Raw genomic sequence first — 21,450 nt, 5'->3', positions numbered from 1 at the left:
AGGGAAACCCTCTGGGCAAGAGAGCCCCAGACGCCCAAGCCTGACCCACAGTAGCAACTGCTTTTCCAGAGTGAACCCCTCCAGCTTCTGCACACTTTTCTTTCCAAACTTTATAACTCATCTGTGTGACCCCTTCACCCCAACACCATCAGCAGATGTTCCTGCCACGTGGCCCCGTATGGCCACCGTCTGTTCCACGCCAACTGCCTCACCTTCAGGAGGGGGTCTGCGTGCTCCAGATACCAGCCGGCAACTGCGTGGCCAGCCTCGTGGTATGCCACCGTCTTCTTCTCCTCGGGCTGCAGAACCTGAGTTTTTTTCTCTAAGCCTGACATGCAGAACAGAAAACAAAACCCACTGCTTTAGTGACACCGACATCAAAGGAGATTTACACGATACCACACAGTGTCTCATCTAAATCGTGACTCAGAGACCAAGCTGCCTGTGACCATGGAAGATTCCCAATCAGGGGCAGAACGAAGCAAAGCATCAACTTCAAAATATACAACCACCGCAAAACGCATTCACTACCCCACCCCAGGCCCACTTTCTCCTGCTCTCCCACTCGAGTCACATATCTTGTTTTGAGAAATAAACAGAAATGCAAAGTAAAATTCAGCACTAGGGTCAATTTGACACATAAAATTCACAGAAAACGAAGACATCTGGAAAGAGCTCACTGCCTAGTCTAGGCATTGGGAATCACCAAGTAGGGGGAGACAAGGACCCGGCCGAGGTGGCGGGCACACGAGGGTGGGAGGAGAGCCAGGCCCGTGAGAGGGCCTGGGATGCCTGCTCAGGGCCACAGACCGAGGCAGCAGCCCCGCACCCCCAGCAGTGCAGCCGCAGAGCAGCCCTGAGAAGGTGCCCCCGAGCCGGCCCACGTGTTGCCAGAACTGAAGGACCCCCGCTCCAGCCTGGATGGAGGCGGACGCGGAGCTCGCCCGCACCTCTGGGCTGTAGTCTGTACTGATACAAAGCTCACACGTGACACCAGCTTTCTCGTGTTCCAGGTACTCATCTGAGAATTTCTCAACTGGTAACACGTTAAGGAGTCTGGGAGATTGAAAAAGAAAAGAGGGCAAACTGTGTTCCCGAGGACTCAGCCCAGGACAAGCACACGCCGCAGAGCCGCCAGTGGGTGGGGAGAGGGCAGGTGGACAGCCCTGTGCTCCAGACACAGACACGCAGTTCTCATGCCCCCAAAACACAAGAACCCCCAGCTTGTCACAGGATTTCCTCTCCTCCGCTCGCGATCCCGTCACAAGGCGCGTGCTGGCCCTAGCGGCTGAGCGTGACGCCCGTGCCCCTCAGGGCAAGGGCTCTGCCCCACCCGCCGCCCTGGCCTCTTTCACAAACTCACTTTCCTACTAAACACGCCCCCCTCCCCCGCTTCCCCCTGACCTAAAAGAACACAAAGAGTCTTCTCCTGTGTTTACAGTGAGGTATTTTAACTCCACTCACAACTCTGTCATTTTAGACTTTTTCTTTTCCCTAACTAATCTCAAACGGTCCAGTCACTCACTCGGCCCCGCTACAACTCCCCCCACCAACCAACGCCCGGCCCCTCCCGGCCCCCCTGCAGTGGCACCTACTCCTTGTCTCACCTGCTAATGAGCCTGCCAGGCCTGTGGCACAAAACAAGCTTCGGAAACTGCTGACAGCCGTTTCCCCCTCGGCTGTCGGCTGCGTGGCCCGTGCCCTCACCCACCCCGCACCACGGGAACCACGGCCGTGCGCAGGACCCCACGGGGACATCCCGCCCCGGCTCACTTCCCGCCAAACCAGCGGCCCCGAGGACGCCCTTCCCACCTGTGGCCATGGGGCTCCCACGCTCACGTCCGCTACCGCACGTTAAGGACCAGTAGGGGCTCTGCCTCCAGACGCGCCTCTTCTTCAAAGATGCATCTTCCTGAACTATCACTGACTATCCCGTTACTCAGTGGCTCAGGAAAACTCGTGTTAGTACAATACTGGCCACAAAACAACATTAAAAAAGCTCTTAACACTCAAGGCTTGCTAAAATCTAGGCTTCAACACCTCTCTCCACTTTGTCTTCCTTCCCACGGGAACTGGAGTCTGAGCAACTCACCTCCCTCCCTGAGGCACAGGCCATGACCTGCTCCTCTGCTCACCCGCGTTCACACCACATCCCCTCCTCCTCCTGAGCCCAGTTTAAACCCCGCTCTTCTGCGGAGCCTGCCTGGCTGCAGTACCGTGCCCTCCTCTGAACGTCCAAGTTCTCCAACTGCTAGTTATCTTTTTAACGGTGTTAACTATAAGCTCTCTAGAAAGCAAGGAAAACACATTACTGGCCAACCCTGCGTGACAGGTGAGCATTTCCCAGTCAAACGGTTGTTACAGCTGTTCATCCATCACCTATATCTAGCTTAGAGCACATTTAACTCATGCGATGAAATTTTTGGAAACAGAGAGGTTGTGAGTGTTTTAGAAAAACTAGATTGCTATGATGCTATAGTTCAGGGGAGGACACCTCCCTGCTTGCCGCCCGTGCAGCATGAGGGTGGCGTCTCAGACCCATCCGACAGGGTGCCGGCAAGCCCCAGGCCTGGGCAGATACACACCCCGGCCTCAAACTCACGCCATCCGCCCTTGGTCGTGGGTCCCACCAGATGCCTTACCGCCAATTACTCGTTCAATTGCTTGTTCGAAGTGTTTCTGATTTATGGAATCTGAAAGGTGTCTCGCAGCGATCAAAGCAGCTTCATTGCAGACGTTGGCAACATCGGCTCCTGTGAAAGGGACACAAACAACGGCTCACCCACCAAATACACCTGAGCTCACTGGTCACACATTGTGAAGAAGGGAACCCGGGCCAACCGTCCACCAGCAGCAGGCTGTAGCGCTCAGTCCTGCCTGGCACAATCTGGCCCCTGAATTGCGCGCTGCAAGTATCAGCAGCAGACAGATGCCCACAGGCAGCCCTCCACCTTTAGAGACTGTGCAATGACAGCAAACTAAGACAGCGCTTTAAAATGCCCATCAACTTAGTTCCACCATCTCTGTTGGGAAAGTGACTTAAGTGGATATTGGGCAATCTGCTGAAATATAATGAAATACATAGGCATTAAAATGACCTAATGCATTCAGTTAAACAACGAAAGTTAAACATGAGAAGCTTGCCAACAGCTTTCTAGATCCTTAGGTCTCTGTAAATTACCTTTACAGAGAAAGTATATAGGGACACAAATAGGCCATAACACAATGTATGTGCTCAACAAAAAATATTAAAAAGTCAGGCCCCTGGGACATTGAAGGTGCCTGTGCCCGTGTATATAACCTTCTCAGGCTGTAGATAGATGGTCCCTTCTATTTCATGTTAAGTTCGGAAGAAGGGAGAGAGGGAACAAGAAAGGAAGGGTCACATCCTGTAGACACAACAGCAGGTCGTGCTCACCTACCTGAAAACCCTGGGGTCAAGGATGCGAGTCTTCTTGCCAGCTTCTCCTTTTCCAGGGTGCTGTCCAGTTTCAGTGGTCGGAGGTGAACTTTGAAAATAGAGGCTCTTCCTTTTATGTCCGGCGGTCCTTGAAAAATTATTTTTAAGGAAAAAAAAACCATAGTGAAACAGTTGTACCCCTCCTCACAAGAACTGGCCTGAATCCAGGGAAAACCATCTCACCGATAAAGATCTGCCTGTCGAAGCGCCCTGGCCTCATCAGCGCGGGGTCCAGGATATCTGGTCGGTTGGTGCCCGCCAAAATGACCACGTTCGTCGTTGTGTTAAAGCCTGGAAATAGAACAAAGGCATCACCATTGTTAAACGCCGTGAGGAAGAAGGTGACAGCGTGCCTGTCCAGAACGTATGAGCACGAGACACACCACTTTAGTTTTCTATTTATTATCTAGTGATTTTTTAAGTCACAAACTTAATGATTTTTCTTACTATTCATCTTGTCCTTAATGATTAAGTCATATATAGTATAAGACTTAAAGATTTAAGGATCAACTACTAAAGACAAATTACCAAAGATTTTAATTTATGTAACTAGAAACGTAGATTACGTTGTCAACTTTACCAAGTTTTAAAAAATCAGTAAGGTTAAATTTGCAAAGGAAGTGTCTGAACTCCCTGGGCCACAGGGACCACTCACTGCATATCTGAAGGCAGGCACCACCCCACCTCCAACCTCTTCTGCAGACTCAGCCTGCTCGTCTGACTGGCCATTTCTCAAACGGCAATGCCGTGGCCACAGAGCCGTCACCCCCAGGACCCTGGCGCTGAAGGAGCCTGGCCCGTTCCTCCAGGGTGGGCTCTGCTGTGCACGGGGGTCCGCAGAGCCGAGGATCAGTCCCACCTTCTCAGTCTGGCTCCCATGCCCGGCCCAGGAACGCAGACCCGCTCAAAATCTGCCAAATTCGCACTTGCTAACGCATGGGTTTTCCTGATCCTTCAGAATCATAAATGGTTTGAGAATGAGATTATGATTCTTTAGTGAAGCATTTCACCAGTTTTTCTCTTATTTGGCACCAGGTACAAATGCCATCTTAACACCAATATTAAGTTACGGCAGGCTGCCAGGCAAGACTATTTTGCTATTACCTGTACTGGAATAAAAGAGCCTTTCGATAGGGCTGTTTATTTTAGCAAAGCCTCTTTGCTCTCTGTATCAGCACAGGACTCTCATTTTAGAAACATGAAGAACAATTAGCGCAGTTCAAAACACAAAAGACTTGAATATTCACCATCCATTTCCACCAGCAGCTGGTTGAGGGTATTCTCCTGCTCACTCTGCCCCCCGAAGTTGCCCCTTCCTCTCTTCCTTCCCACAGCATCTATTTCATCGATGAAGAGGATGCAAGGGGCATTCTTCCGAGCGAGGGCAAATAAGTCACGGACCTGGATGAAAATGTAAGCACTGGAGTCACTTGACAAGTGAGTGTTATCCTCCCAATAAAACACAGACATCAAGCTTCCTGTCCCCCAGGAAGGCCATCCTGTGTCACACACTGTACAGTACAAATTTAAAAAGTTACAAGCAGCAAAGAAGTCACATGGCAAACGGTGGGAAACTTATGTAAGGTGAGCAAATATTATTTCTAAAAGCTCATCAGTTATTGTTATGTAAGAAGCACGAACACCAACAAACTGACGCTACATATCTTTGTCCTACTAAAAGGTAACAGGTAGAGTTGTAAAGTTTGTATTCAGTTTATAAGTCCAACCACCCCGGGCCCCCTTCACGCCCGAGGCAGGCAGTAACAGCAGACACTTACTCAAACACCCAGCGACGTGTACACACAGCAGAGGCATGACCCTCCCGAGCCCAGCCAGCTGTCGCCCCGCCCTCAGACCACGGCAGTGGGGGCCCTGCGCCCACCTTCTGACCTGCTGAGTTAATACAGTGTGAGGTGAGACTTACTCTAGCTGGACCCACACCGACAAACATCTCCAAGAACTCAGATCCACTAACGGTGATGAAAGGGACGTTGGCTTCTCCGGCTGTGGCCTTCGCCAGCAGTGTCTTCCCAGTGCCTGGAGGACCGGTGAGAATGGCACCCTTCAGATACAAAAAAGAGAAAGTATATTTGACCAGAATTTCAGAAAAATAAATTGCATATCCATAAATAATTCCAAGGTATAAATCTGTCTACAAATTTTAGTGATATACACTAAATATTTCTTAAACATGTGAACAATGATAGTAATTATATTAGTAAGAATATTAGTAACATTATATTAGTAAGAAGAGAAAGAAAATTATATGAGAAATATAGAGAAATATATTAGAAATTATATTAGAGAAACATAGAGAAAGTAATTATATTAGTGAGAAGAGAAAGGAAAAGACTATTAGAGACTATACTGTTTTAAAAAACTTGGTAAGAATGTGAAATTTGAAATACTTCTCTTACTTTTTAAGACTTTTAGTGTTTCTTTTTAGACCTAACAGTATATAAAGGGTGACTTAAGCTGGGAATCTACTAATAAACCGCCTGAGGTTTACTGCAATAATTCAAGGAGACACAAATATCACACTTCCCACTTACATTTTGCTTATTTTCTTTCCTGTAAAATTTCACAAATGAAGTAAAAATCTAATAACCAATGATGAACTTAAAAAGAATACTATGTTTGCTCAAACACTGTAATTACTTAAGTCGTGGAGATGCCTAAATATGATGTGAACAGGTATGCAAGTATAGCAAATTACAGAACTATAAAATGTGACTTTTTATCCATGGAGGCAGGCAGGACATGAAATCAAGGAAATGATGATTCCCTTTACAAAGGACTCCTTTAAAGTAAACTTTATTAACGGGTTTTAAAAAGAATTAGTTAAACATTTTCTCTTCATTTACTTAACGCCTGAGCCTGGCCCTGGGGACACAAAGATGGGCAAGGCTACCCGTGGCATGCAGTGGGCGGGGGGAGGTCTGTCCTCCATGGAGTCCTGGGCCACGAACCTGAGTTCCAGGCCAGGCCTGCTCATGGTGCTGAGCGAGGGACAGCGAGGTCACAGCAGAGGCAATGTGCTCGGGGCTGCTGAGAGGGGGGTGTCTAAGTGGCCCTGGAGGGAGAAGGCAGCAAACCAAGGGGAGAGGACACACAGTTTCTCGGGAACGCACGCTACCTGCAAGAAGACACATCCACGCAGGACAGCTGACCTGAAGAGACGCGCAAGTTAAACGGAGACTAGTAAGTTAAGATGGAGGAAGGAGAGAAAAAGAGCTACTTTATAAGTAATCAAACTTCATAAAATTGTAACTTCAGAGATCAAGAAATACTTCAGAAGATTTTTGGGTTAATGAGCTGAAAACCGTCTTCTGAAAGTTCATTTTACCTTTGGGATTTTTGCTCCTAGGTCTTGGTACTGCTTTGGGTTTTTCAGGAAATTCACAAATTCCATTATCTCTAGCTTGGCCTCCTCGCAGCCCGCCACATCTTTGAACTTCACATCTATCTCGTCCTTTAGGACCTTGGCAGTGGTTTCTCCGACACTGAAGAGTCCGCCCATGCCCCGGCCCGTGCGGCCGATGCCGGCCGGCCCCCTCCGGATGGTGTAGAGCAGGAAGGTGATGATGAGCACGGTGGGCAGCATGCTCAGCAGGAAGGAGCTGGGGGCCACACGACAGCGCAGCGCTCAGGCGGGCGGCCCTGGCTCGGCTGCCCTGTGAGGGACCCGCCACCCCGTAACTGCGCACGGTTTCTGCCTGTGCAACACCGGGCTATCCGGGTACATCTGAGGCACAAGGAGACTCTTAGTGTGTCAGTATCACTGAAGGAGAATCTCAGAAAGACCAAAGAAAAACCTGTTCCTAACACGTACGCTGTCCAGTGGTGCTTTATTCCTACCTCAAGAACCACCATTTATGCACAGGACAGACCTGTGATTTACTATCACTACATCAAAATTTCAAAGATATTTCGTTCAAATTGCTCATTTAACAATTTTAACATGATTCTGGCGTTAGCCTGGGTAGAAATTCCAGTTCTCTTATTGGAATGCATCAACTTATTCTGAAGAGATGTCTTCCAAATATTCAATCCTTGCGAAGGCAACAGTGGTGAAAGCTGTCTCTGGGCGGCTCGTGCAGGCTCAGAGACCCAGGGGCAGGGGTGCCCTCCAACCCGTGCCTGCCCTGGGGGGAGCGGCTCAGGGATGACCTACAGCCTTTTGCTTTCTGTTTGTCTTAATAAAGTCAATTTCCACACAACCACGGGCACAGACATATACTTATACTGGGTAACAGAATGCAATTTAGTTTAACTTACCCTAAGAAATTTAGGTCAAAACCTGATACATGGTTTATGTAAAAAACAAAACAAAACAAGAATAAAACCAGGATTAGCTTTCTAATTTTTCATCTATTATAAAATTTTAAATGCTGCTATAGCATTTAAACCATGAACAATTTACCTTTGGTTTATTTCTGGAGAAAAAAAATAAACACACTGACAATAAAGGTTTAAGGAATGGTGCAACAAAACTTTGTGTAATGTTTCAGGACCAGCCGACAAAGTTAAGTAATTATATGATAACTTCGGGGACCAAGGGATATATTGCATCACGTGTGAAATAATCTCGGCAGCTAGCTGGATCTATTAATAATACTGCAGGTAGATTGCAGATCTACATACACCAAGACTCAAGAGACTCCCTGAAGCCGAGTAAGACCATCAGCTCAATAACATGCTAGCTACCCCTTTCTCTGCTCTCTTACATGTACAAAAAAATTAAGCTTTATTTCTACTTTTTCACTCTCAAACTGGTAACTAAATCAAGGTATGCGTTCTGCATTTAATGCAAATGGGGTCACCACCAGGAGATCTACCAGGGCGTCCATGGGTGAGCACTCAAAGGCCATGTATTCCCAAATAAACCCAAAGACAAGCAACTCCTGAAATCAACAAGCTGTTCCTGAAAGACTCAGACCTGAAGTAGCCTTTCTAAAGACAAATAACCTTTAAGTGAAGAAGCAGCTCTGACCAGAGAGGAAGAAGCATTACTTAAAAATCCTGGAAACTCTGTGAAATACAAATGTAAAGGATAGTTAAAAGGTGGGAATGCCACTCTTTAACACAAACGGGCTCTTTATGCTAAAATCCTACTCAAGAACGGAGCATTGGACATTAACCCCAAACCACTGCTTAATCAAGATAAATATTAACATGTAGAAAATCAACCAGTCTCCAGCAAACTAGTAAGTTACTAATGGTTGAAAAGAACTCTGGCCAAACTGAGAGGCCAGTTGAGAATATAAAGTGTGATGCGATGCCCCCTGGTGACAGAACACACAGTGAGCCCAGGGGCACAGGCAGCCTCCGGTGTTCACAGACACGCTTCTTACCCGTCACTCTCAGCAATGTAGACCACAGGGACCCGATTCTCCCCTTCTATGCCCAATTCCTGCTGTAAAGTTTCCAGATTCCGCTCAAAGGTGTCCACACTGCCAATATTGAACCAGACATATTGCTGTAAGGACAGAAAAACAAAATATCCTAATTTTGTTAGGGGAATGAAGAGGAAACAAAGGATTCAATTTACAAAGGATTCAACTTTCCAAGAATTTTTCAGAAATACTGCAAATTTACAAATTAAAAAACCCAACAATAACACAAGACGTGTTTTAACAATGCAGTGACTAAGCTTCACTCAGTGAGAACCCTTGACAAGCCTCAGCCAGTAAGCATTTCTATAGGCAGCATTCCTCCACGGTCCTAAAATTGTAAACTTGAAAAATGAAAACTCTCTTTGAAAAGACAACCCTTTTCATAAACAAACAAGCGTCCTTTTCCTCTTGTCCACTTCCCAGGAACTTCTTAGCTGCCTGGTCCCAAACTAAACACCAGCCTGCGGCAGTGATGGCACTTCTCAGTGTTGGGATGGTTCCCAGCCCCAGATGCACCACGACACCCTGGGTCCTCAGAAGGAGGTGTTATCACCGACCGCTAGGAGGCAGCTCCACCCAATGGGGCAGAAATCCCCTCCAGTCACTGGACCTGGGAGTTCCTGGGACCCTAGGGAGGGACACCTGAAGGGCTGGAGGCAATGGCGATGCTCCCCGCCAGCACAGGGTTCCCCACCGTGCTGGCGTTTACTGTCCCCGTATGACAGAGGACAAAACTACAGGGGTGACCTCGCCGCCCACGGTTACACATCTAGGAAGCCAGTCCAGGCAGGCTGGCTCCAGGGCCAGCGACAATAACCAGCAGGCCACACTGGCTCTCCGACACAACCACTCCCACCTCTGGAGCTTCCCCACACACTGGCCCCTGTTCCCAGCACCCGGCAAGTGTCAGCTGCACTGCACAGCCCCGAAAGACTTTATTCCTCCTCTAACCTGCAAACACCTAAAAAACACGTAAACCTCAGACACTTGAGACGTGTACACAGACAAGAGCAACACGTCCCCGCAACCCTTCCACCACCAGGGTTACTGAGTGGAGGCCGTCACTCTGGTGTTTCTCTCCATGTGTCTAAAAACAAAAGACGGCGAGTAAGTTGTATAATATTATATAACAATAGTTCTAGGTAAGTTGTTCACAGACAAAGCTACACGATTCCTGTGGTTATAGGCCCCAAATGTGTCAATGACAAAACACTCCCCAACTTGGCTCCCACCACCAACGGGGCAACAAGCTAAATGATGCCTCATATCAGAGAGTCGGGCGGACCAAGGCCCAGCAGCACGGAGATTCCAGGGACAAGACCTAGGTGAGACCCTCTGGGGTGGGTCCCAGCTCTGCAGGTGATTCCTATGCACACTGAGGTTTGACAACCACCACTGACCTACACAATCTCATTTGAGAGCTAAGCCCTAAGAGCATTAGTGTCACTCCCATTTTAAAGATAAAGAAACTGAGGCTTCGAGGGGTTAGGCCATAGAGCTAGTAAAGAGCAGAGCTTATCTGAGGCCAAGTGTGTCAGACTCCAAAGCCTGTGCTTATACAGCACAGCACAGCAATTAATATCGCTATGCCATAAGCAGTTGGACACTGAAAATCTTAGACCCATTTCCGAAAGCTTGAAATAGTCTTTATTAAACAGGCAATACATATTCTCTGTAAAAAACTAAAGAAACACAAACATAATGAAAATAAAAAGCATCCATGACCTCAATATCCAGAGATAAACACTATTAGCAATTTTGATGTTGTTTTTTCAAGGTTTCATAATACCCCTTTTACAATCTTGAAATATGCACAATTTTGAAAAGAAATCAACATAAAACCTTAACTGTAATATAAAGGAGTGATACAAAGTAATTTATAATAAGATGGTACGAATTTCAATATGAAAATGCTTGTGCATGCCAGTACTAAGTGTAAAAACTGCTCCCCAGGGAGGAGCAGGCCCTACTGAGAGCCGAGCCCCAGCAGGCGATTAAAGAGGGACGTGAGGAGCCGCTACTGCTGACCAGGGGCCTAACGGGCCTGTTTATATGGTTCTAATTTTTTGCCCTATAAACAATGTTTTGGAGGACATTCTTGCACAGACACCTTTACATGCATCCCTAATTATTTCCCTAGGATTATCACTGAAGCAAAATTACTGGGTGTATGCGTACTTTCAAAACTGCTGATACACACACTGCCAAACTGTCCTCTTGAAAGGGAGTGCCAATTTAATTCCCAGCACTAAAAGTCTGAGGAATAGTTCTGAGAAAAAAAAAAGTAGCATGGTTATTAATGAACATTTCACCATAAGATAAAGAGAATGGGGGGTGGGGATTAAGACAATTCAAACAACTTTCCTAACAGTGACTGAAATACCAAAGTCCTATGACGTTACAGATATTCTTATATTTATTGATACGTTATCAGAGACACGGTCACCATCAGTTCTCCTTTTCCTTAAATGTGGCCCCATCCAGGCAGGATGACGACGAAATGGTGAAGCGAAGGCATCCTGAGATAGAAGGGATGCAGCCTGGAAGAGGGCTGGCCCTAGAGGAGCTGTAAGATCGCAGGATGCCCAGGGGCTAGGAGTGGGCCTGGGGGTTGGGCCCAGGAGGGCTGGGAATCACCTGGAAACCTCATCTGCCCCCTCCCCCCTCCCCCCCATAATCCCCTCAACCCACTCTGGGGTCTCTGGAACACAGTTCAAACTGGTTGGACAAGAAATACAAATGTTTTTTTTAAAATAAGAACAGAAATGGAAATTAAAATAATATAACATCACAAAACAGTTGGGAGAGATATGACCAGAATGCTTCTTAAACTGATTTGACAAAAGGTGTCTTAAGACATAAGCAATTCAGATTTTTAACATTTTTTTTCTTAACCAAACAACTGTTTTCTCAGTCTTGAAAAATCATAGAGACTGGAATACTGAAAACTAGATTTCACTCACTGGTTCCTAAATGAACAGCCAACGTGATCACCAAACCAAACCAAAACCAAAACCACTGCCCAGTCCCTGCACACGTTACGGACACAACGTTCACATCCTCACTGTTAGTGAGGATCCTGGCTGCTGCGCTGCCCAGCTCCGACGCGGCCAGTGTACATGGCTACCGCAACGTGAGGGAATGCTTGCTTTTCAGTTTTACATCTGAAAAGTTAATTTACAGCTAATTCATATCAATTAATAAAATCATTTACCCCATCAACAGGAGTTTTTCCTGGTGTAAAAGTCACTCGAACAAAACGCTTGTTGACGACTTCCAGTCTGTCTACCTGGAATTTTGAGAAGTTAAATATTCAAACATAAATTTACACAAAGACTTGAGATATTCTTTTAAGCTCATCTGAAATGCCTACATTTCAGACACACAAAAGAATATAAAGTAAAGAAAGAAGATAACGTAAGGATTCCCCGTGTTGCCCCCTCCTGCTTGAGAAAGAAAACATCACAAACACTGCTGAAGCCCCCAGTCACCCAGATGTGGCCGCTCTCTGCAGCGGGTGCTGGCCACCCCAAAGCAGGGCCTGGTCCCAGGCCACAGAGACCCAACCCTGAACAGACACTCACTTCTGCCTGTTTTTAAACTTTAAAAATGGTCTCATCTGGCATGTACTTTTCTACCACTTTTTCTTCTGTCCTTGTATTTGTAAGGTTCTCCTTGCTGACATGTCAGTTCTGCAGGGTACCCCATTTTATAAGTACACCCCAAGGTATTGGTCCATTCTCCTGTTCACAGACATTCAGGCTGTTTCAAACGCTCCCCCATCACAAACAATGCTGCTGCGAACATTCCTGTGTATACCATCTGGACATATCTTCAAGAACTTCCCTGGGATACGTACCTATAGATAAACACAGTCCGGCTAGGCTGCAGGGCAAAATCGCTCTCCAAAACACTACTGTCCTCACTTGCTATTGTAAGACTTTTAAATTTCTGCCCCTCTACGGTATAAAATGGTTTAAACTTGATTTTCCTGCAAGCTTCTAACTACACAGGGTCCTGAAGATCGCTTGTACACCTCACCCTGAGGGCTCTGGCTGCTGCGGAGTGGAGCACTTTTGGGGGGGCCTGTTTCCTGCCGCTGTCAAGTCTGCTCTGGCAGGAAGTCTGGAAGGTACGAGCCCAATATGCGAAGTGAGGGAGCCCTGGAAGGTTCCAGGAGGAACCGGAATAGGGGCTCACCATCTGGAAAGGACTATAGAACTCTACCCCCCATAAAACTGCTGGGGCAACGGTAGACTGAGTGCAGAGAACCAGCAGGTCAGGAGGAGATGTGGCTACAAAGCCAGGACCTGTCCCCACACTCGAAGGATAGGAGTCACTTCTTAGAAAGCAGGCTCCTCACGACACCTGGGAATCACACAGGTGAGAGCCTCACTTGCTTCAAAAATCTGAGTAGATAATCGTTTCCATTTTGTCCATCCTCACCTTACTGTACGACCTTTAAAAATAATTTTAGATTCTTTATATTTCTTAAGTATTAACATCTTTATTTTACTCATTTCATTGAAGAAAAATCCAGTATTGAGAGCTTAAATCATTTCCCCAAGGTTACAGAGCAGGCCTAATCCTCGTTCTCTTACTACCACTTTACTTCATCAAGTCTAAGATGGGCATTTTTCATATTTTAACCTCTCAGACATTGGGATGCATGTTGACAACTGATGGTATTACACAGTTTCACTGGCGGCTCACTCAATCTTTCTTAGTAACATGTAAAATAACATGTCCCTTACAATCCACAGCATCTTAAATGAGCTGAAACCGGGTCTCACTGGGCAAAGACCCAGCCCGGCGGCACAGAGCTCATGCCCAGGCCTTCACTCAGAGCCCATGGCTCTCACTGTAAACACTGAATCACCTATTCACCCACTTCCAGGCCCACAGGAGATTACAAGCAGTGAAGGTGTAAAGGAGCTGGGAGAGGCTGGGAGAGGCTGGGAAAGGTGCAGGGAGGAGAGGCACCCGAGGGCACAAGAGGAATGATGGGAGCAGACGGGGACGCCAGAGCAACAGTCAGGAGCCGTGGCTCCAAAGCGAGGCTCTAGCATGAAAAGAAATAAAAGGAGTTCGTGGTAAATTTGGGACTGCTGGGTCAAAACAAACAGGTTCCTTGGTTGCAGTACTTTCCAGCATTAGAAAAATCCAACACGGGACTTGATGACGAACAAGCCTGGCTAACTTGGTGGCTGTTTATCACTTTATTGGCCTCATCTGAACCCCACCCTTTGAACCCCTGCAGCCTGCGGGCCCACTCAATACTTACTACTCCTTTGGAAAGATAGTTATTGACAAAGTCCTTCCATGTGATTTCTCTCCCGGAGCTCTTGAACAGGAAGTAAAACAGGACTCCTCCCCAAAACAGGGCGGTCCAGAGAAAGTACATCCTGAATTCCTTGTCATCCCACGGAACGTCACCCTGGGCAAGGAAGGAGACATTTCTGTGAAGCATGCAATGTAACAACACAGTCTATGCTGTGCTGGATGCAAATCCCTTCCAATGCCATGAATGCCACCCCAGAGCCCCAACGTCAACCACACAGTGTGGAATCAAACCTTCTGGAACCTGGACCACCAGTGAGAATCATCTTTCTTCCCACCTCGTTTTCCACCACCACCAACTCCTCCTCCAGAAGGACGCGGGGCAGCCGCTGGCTTCGGTTCTGTTCACAGACAGAGAGTGTGTACAGCGGCACAGCAGGATTTCCTATCTCTCAGCAATGTTTTCATTAATACCGTTTAATAAAGTTTTATTGCAAAACACATGGCAACTGAACAGTTACTAAACAAAGTGCTATGAGGAAGCCTGAGACTAAGAGAGGGGTAGCCCTCAGGGAGGCTCCTGGAGCTGCACACTTACCCAAGGACCAGCAGACACACGACTCCGCCCATCTTACAGATAAGAAAGGGGCTGATATGCCTGCTGATCACCTGGTGCAGTGCTCAGTGACAGTGAGCAAGTGACAGAGCTGGGATCTGAGTGCACATGAGTGCGTTCCTGAGTTCCCACCTGAAGGTAAAAAGTAGGTGCCCCCGCCCTGCCCCAAGCCCTGAAGTGAACACTTAACAGTTTCTTCTGCAGGAAAGACATGATTTTGATAACTGGCCAAAAACAAAACCACCACCACCAACAACAAACCCACCTCATCCCCATAAAATCTGTTGGTAAGAATCTGAAATTAGTCACTGTCATGAGTTGAACTGTGTCCTCCAAACTCATTTGCTGGAGTCCTACTCCCCAGTGATCTTAGGGTCTTCACCAAAATACACAAGTTGAAATGAGGTCACATGGGTGAGTCCTAATCCAATATGATTAATGTTCTTATAAAAAGGGGACATTTGGACACAGACATGCACAGAAAAAAGGAGACATGAAGAGACCCAGGCAGAAGATGGCTGTCTACAAGCCAAGGAGAAGGCCTGGAACAGACCTTTCCCTCACGACCCTCAGGAGAAACCAACCCTGCCGCCTGCCGATACACTGATCTTGGACATCCAGCCTCCAGAACTGAGAGACGTACTGTTGCTTCTGACACCCAGTTGTGGAACTTTGTTCTGGCAGCCCTAGGAAACTAATACAGTCACTAATACCTTCCCTTTCCCCCACTTCTCCATCCTTTCAAAGACCCACGAATACTGTTCTGACATCGTCAACTCCTGGGAAGCCACCCCCTCACTGTGCAGGCCAGGAGGCTTCAGCACCCAGTCACCTGCAGGGCTTCATGGCCTGGGCTTCCTGCTGTGCTCACCCCTCCGAGATGCACACAGGCAGCTCCTGCACCCCTATTTTAAGTGAGGCAGGGTCTCAGAGAGGCAAGCCCACCGCTGAGAGGCCCAGGCCTGGGAAATAAAGAGGAGGCACATTTCTAAAGTTGTTGAACGATGTCCCATGTACTCTGGGACAAAGTAACATATATGCAAAAGGTACCCAATAGGTTATATTTAAAAAGTGGACCAATCACCATTAATCAGTCCCAAACCAAGGTCAACAGGAAGTCGCCCAGTCACCAGCGCTCCATCAGCCCACACAGCACTGCTCCTTCCTCGGCTCTGGCCTGGCTTTCATGCTCCACATTCTCTTAGCATGTATTTGTCCCTCCAACGAGACCCAAGTTCACTTAAAAACAAAGGCTGTATTTTATTTTTCCTTATATTTCCCTAGAAGGAAACGATGCCAGCTGAATGCCAGCACGTGCTGGGCACTGTGCTAAATGTTATCACACGTGAAAGGGGAACAGGGCCTGGGACCCACACAGGCCCCCAAGCCGCTGGCTCTGACAAAACCTCTCTGAGTCGCTAAGGGACGATAAGCCTCCGAGGAACAACTTGAAAAACACTGCACTCACAATACATGTCAAGTAAATTGCATGTATTGATAACATGTGCCAAATGTACTTACCAAATATGCAGTTAGATATGACTGATACTGACCAGCCAATATCTCTAAGGTAAACTTCAATTAATTCAATTTGAAAAATGACAAGAAATATGAGCAGAAAATTAAGATAAAACGAAACAGAATTTTATATGTCCTCCTAGACTACAGTTTCAGAACTGACTTAAGATTTTCTTTGTTCAGTGAAAACTATCAGCAACATCATATATTAAGGGAAAACAGTAAGTTCAAACATAATCTTTTGAAAAGGTACCTTTTTTTTCTCCCATAACTTCTTTAGGTTCACTAGCTTTTTTTCCATTTTTCCCATTGGGAAAGTATTTTTCAAATCCTGTTAGAAAAGGAAAAAAATACATATCCTCAAACTAAAATTCATCAAGTTTTGTGTACGTGCTCTTTGTTTTTATTTTTATTTATTTAAAATAAATTTATTTATTTATTTATTTATTTATTTATTTATAGCTGTGTTGGGTCTTTGTTTCTGTGCGAGGGCTTTCTCTAGCTGCGGCGAGCGGGGGCCATTCTTCATTGCGGTGCGTGGGCCTCTCACTATCGTGGCCTCTCTTGCTGCGGAGCACAGGCTCCAGACGCGCAGGCTCAGTAGTTGTGGCTCACGAGCCCAGTTGCTCCGCGGCATGTGGGATCTTCCCAGACCAGGGCTCCAACCCGTGTCCCCTGCATTGGCAGGCAGATTCTCAACCACTGCACCACCAGGGAAGCCCGCTCTTTGTTTTTAAAGCAGCTGATTCATCACTAAAAAGCACAAGCTAGAAGTATAACATTGCTTGTGTAGGGAGTAAATCAAAGTCTAGATAATACAGCTCACAACCCCGAAGAGTCATAGGGAAAGGCCTCACTGGCCTGCCCACCTCATTACCGACAAAGGTGCCACATTTGAAGGTGACACACTGTCATCGCTGCAATCACACAGGAGGAGGTGGGGTGGGTTATAAGATGAGACATGACTTAGGAATCAACCGAAACAACGCCTCTGCACCTGCCCTGTCAACGCCCGCTGACAGCGAGTCTCTGTCACAAGACTGTCTACCGTCACAGTCACATCTAAATGTTTACCTTTTGGAGGCCGAGAACAGAATCTTTGATAAGCAGCAATCACATCTGTCAGAAGAGAACGTCTGCTGGTTTTTGCTTGAGTTGTAGCATATTGATAAAGCTGCAACACAACATATAAATAAAAGCATGAAGGTTACATCAAGGTAAGAATGAAAAGAGCTTCATTTCCTAACACCACCAAGTGGATGAAATGCTTCTCCCTTCAACAGGCAGTTACAGACTAGAATAGAACGGCTCCCCCACCGAGGGAGGACTAGGGTTGTCCAGCCCTGGGCCGTTCTAGTGCAGCAAGAACTAGGAGATACACACTTCGCCCAGAAAACGAGAGTACTTCAAATCATACCTAATTAAGAGCTGCAGCCCAATTACGATTCTCTACCAACACGTTCACTCTGGCATTGTTTACTTAATTTGTAGCATTCAAAAGGCAAACTCTGACATGGAACATCTGCTGCCTCACTTGCAGGGTCTATCACACTACAAGGTCATTTACCTGAAATTACAGAACAATGCCGCTTGTGAACACAATACTAAATTTATTTGTGCTCAAAGACAAGAAAGTTATGGTCCAATGTCACTGATAGCCCTTGTACTAGTAACATTTGCTAAAGGTATTTGATATACTGCCATCCTGACAAGTCCCTTTACAGATATATCTCTGCTTTAAATAACATGCTGCTAAAAATTGTTTGTAAATACTGCCTATATAAGTCAGAATATAATGTAAACAAACTGAACAAGCTCCTTATTAAATATTTAGGTGCACAATTAAAAGCAATCAACGGCAAGGTCCACTGAGGGGCTATATCCAAATTTGGCAGTGGAAAAGTTCAAGTAATCCTATCCTTTTGAAAAATGAAAATTCACCACCATTTTTTAGGACAAGCTTTTACATACAGGTGAGAATGTTTAAAGTGAAGTTCATCCGCATTAGTATCCATCCTCACTTGCCTCCTTTATGGTCTGATGAGAAAAACAAAATACCATAAAACCATATAAAATCACTTCACATCCACAAGTGTGGCCATAATAAAAAAGAGAGACAATAACAAGTGTTGGTGAGGATCTGCAGAAACTGGAACTCTTGTGCACTGCTGGGGTGATGGGTACAGCCACTTTGGGAAAGTTTGGCATTCTCAAAATGTTAAACGTAGAGTTCAGTTACCACGTGATCCAGCAAATCCATTCCTACTCAAGAAAATTGAAAACATATGTCCACACAAAACCTTGTACATGAATGTTCATAGTAGCATTATTCATAATAGCCAAAAAGTGGAAACAACCCAAATGTCCATCAACTGATGATGAACAGACAAAATGTGGTATATGCACACAATGGAATTTTATTCAGCCATAAAAAAGGAATGAAGTACTGATACACGCTACCATGAAACCTTGAAAACATTATGCTAAGTTAAAGAAACCAGACACAAAAAGTCACATATTACATGACTCCATTTATATGCAATGTCCAAAATAGGCAAATCCACAGAGACTGTAGATTAGTAGTTGCCTGGGGCTGGAGGAATGGTTGGGGAGAAATAGGGCATGACTGCTACTGGTTATAGGGCTTCTATTTGAGTGATGAAAATGTTCTGGAATTAGATAGTGGTAATGGTTGCACAAACTTATGAATATACTAAAAACCACGGAACAGTACACTTGAAAACGGTAGATTTTATGATATCTGGATTAAATAATCAACTAAAAACCAAAAAAGAATGAGCTGATTTAATTCCAAATTAATGCACAATTAATAGCAAAGTAGGACAGAAACACTGATACTGTTCTTGGTAGACAGCAATGCTGGTCTGAGAGAACTTGGAGCTTCTGTTATGTTGGGCCCTCCCTGACGGCTGGGAACACTTGGCCTAAGAAATAACCACTGATAATGGATAAGAGTGTGCCATATGTCAATAAATATATTCCAATGCCAAATCCATTACGGGTGTGGATTGAAATGACCTGTTATCCACGCTGGACAGGGCAAGAAGTCACTGAATATCTGCTCCAGGCCAGGTGTTGCCAAGCAGTGGGGAGCCCACCGGGGGACCAAAACTAGTGCTGCCTCGAAGAAACTCAGAAGAGTAAGGAAGAGTCCTGGGAACAAATCAATTACAGGACGGCACCGCACGTGCAACAATACAAAACCTTAAGTAGAAAGGTACAGAGGTGGCACAGAGAAGGAAGTGGTTTCATGTTTAAGGGACCTAGCCATGTCACAGGGAAGTGACACCTAGCCTGGGATTTGAAAGACTCACAGTTCACCAGGCAAACAGTATCAAAACTTTTAATTTTGGTGAAGCTGGAAATCTGATTTTTTGCATGATGATCTTCAACATATCTCATGATATTAGGGGACTCACAGTCATGAACCTGCAGTGGGAGAAAACAACGAATGCCCAGGGATACTACTGTGAGGGTCAAATGTGATAATATATGGAAAAACACTTTTAAAATTGTGTGGCAATACCCAGATTTACATTATCATTTCCAATCATTCTGAAAGCTACTTGAGAGCAAGGGTTCTTTATTAACACCATATTAAGCAAGTCTTTGTATCACAATAAAGTACAGAAATGGGTACACGGTATGTACTTCATAAACATTATTAGCTTGCTGAATAATCAGCCCCCTTTAGGCTCTCTTTTCAAATTGCATTGACCTGGAATACCTCTAGCAATAACCCCCGTGACTGTATTTAATGATGAGATTATTTTCTACAAAAGAACCATCAATTAAATATTTTTCCTCTATCTAATCTAAGCCCATTCAAAGAACAATACATATAAAAGATTATGAATTTGCAAAATTTAAGTACAGAGGACCCCAATTTAGAGAATTAGGTTTTACGTCTGACGATGTGAGTACTTTTTAGTTGTGAAGCATCGGTTTCAATCCTTTGAGGATTATACCTGAGACCACACATCAAAATCTTTTCCCCAGGAACCTCACTGTGAGAACAGATTTTTAACAGATGGACAAACGTAGAGGAAAATCTGTCCTCTCAGCGTCCCTTGCAGGTAGCAGAGTAATGCCCTGGCGTCCCCACCCAGATCTTCAGGGCAGTACCAGGGAATATGTGGCACCGACTTCCACAAGCAGGAGACTTCCTTACACCTCAGCATCGAAGATTCACGGAAACTATAGTGCCACTCGAAAGAAAGGCCTTTTAGATAAGATTCCTGACAAAAAACCCTACAAACTCACAAGGCAGATCCCTACCTGCTTATTACATGTCTGAGTCCAATATTCACAAGGGACAAAAGAGGAATTCGAGCAAGGTAAGACGGGGAAATGGATGTAATGCAAGAAACGGAAAAAAGGCCTAGTGCACGGCCATTCTGAGTAAGAGACGAAGCCGAATAACCCTGGCTGGCAAGGGGGCTTCGAGGAGAAAACATCAGGAATGCAGGTGCTATCACTGCCCTTTCCGTGTAAAGACTGAGAACACTTCCTCCAGGGCATCTGGCGACTGACCCCAGGGCTCGCCCACCACCCCCGGGGCTCCGTGCGCGGTCGTGGTCAACCTGCGCGAGGCGGGTCCGCCGCGCGCACAGCCGACATCGGCTCTGGGAGCCCGGGCCTGCCGGCGGCAGAGCGGCGCCCCTCTGGGGGGGTCACCGTTAACGATCCCGGTTGTTAGGCGTCGTGTCCGCCGGACGGCGACAGCCCCACCCCCGAGCCCTCGCCGCCGGCTCCCGACGCGCTCCGCTCCGCAGGCCTCCCGGGCCCAGGGCAGCCCCGCCGCTCCGAGGCCCGTCTCCACCCGGGCCGGGGACCCACGCCGAGAGCAGGGCCCGTGACCTTGACTCCCGGAGCCGGGCCGGAAGCGGGTCGTCGGCCGGAAGCGGGCCGGGGGCGCCGGACTCACCTTCCGCAGGCAGAGCCGCTCGGTGGGGCCCGCGCGGCCGCCAGGCACGAGCATCGGGGGCAGCCCGCGGGTCCGGCAGGCGCCCCGGCCCCACAGCAGCAGGCACCGGTGCGCCATGGCCGCCGGCGCGTCCCTCGGGCCGGGCGCTGACGGGCAAGCGGCCGTAGACGGCCGGACACTCTCAGAGCAGAGGCCACGGGACGGCTCGGCAGCCACCCCAGGCTCTTCTGCG

At 46.8% G+C, this 21,450-nt stretch overlaps 1 protein-coding gene across 3 annotated transcripts in view; it reads right to left on the bottom strand.

Annotated features, from left to right (window-relative positions):
- Positions 1–21,450, bottom strand: part of AFG3L2 (AFG3 like matrix AAA peptidase subunit 2) — a 27,340-nt gene extending 5,890 nt beyond the window's left edge. Inside the window, exons 1-14 of one of the 3 annotated variants that reach the window (XM_059894548.1) lie at positions 21,219–21,450; positions 17,345–17,444; positions 16,524–16,601; positions 14,431–14,537; positions 14,141–14,293; positions 12,071–12,145; positions 8,815–8,939; positions 6,807–7,080; positions 5,385–5,522; positions 4,708–4,861; positions 3,644–3,751; positions 3,423–3,548; positions 2,643–2,753; positions 213–328 (exon numbers count right to left, since the gene is read on the bottom strand). In XM_059894548.1, the coding sequence (XP_059750531.1) occupies positions 213–328; positions 2,643–2,753; positions 3,423–3,548; positions 3,644–3,751; positions 4,708–4,861; positions 5,385–5,522; positions 6,807–7,080; positions 8,815–8,939; positions 12,071–12,145; positions 14,141–14,293; positions 14,431–14,537; positions 16,524–16,601; positions 17,345–17,444; positions 21,219–21,335 (1,782 nt within the window). In that variant the 5' untranslated portion in view covers positions 21,336–21,450. Of the gene's footprint in view, positions 1–212; positions 329–2,642; positions 2,754–3,422; positions 3,549–3,643; positions 3,752–4,707; positions 4,862–5,384; positions 5,523–6,806; positions 7,081–8,814; positions 8,940–12,070; positions 12,146–14,140; positions 14,294–14,430; positions 14,538–16,523; positions 16,602–17,344; positions 17,445–21,218 lie in introns of those variants that run through there. The other 2 variants (XM_059894549.1, XM_059894550.1) reach the window with 2 other exon arrangements.

Source organism: Balaenoptera ricei, chromosome 14 (genome assembly GCF_028023285.1).
Source record: "Balaenoptera ricei isolate mBalRic1 chromosome 14, mBalRic1.hap2, whole genome shotgun sequence".
In the NCBI taxonomy this organism is placed as follows: Eukaryota; Metazoa; Chordata; class Mammalia; order Artiodactyla; family Balaenopteridae; genus Balaenoptera; species Balaenoptera ricei.
Note: the sequence above shows the minus strand (reverse complement) of the source record. Positions and strands in the feature narration are given on the sequence as shown.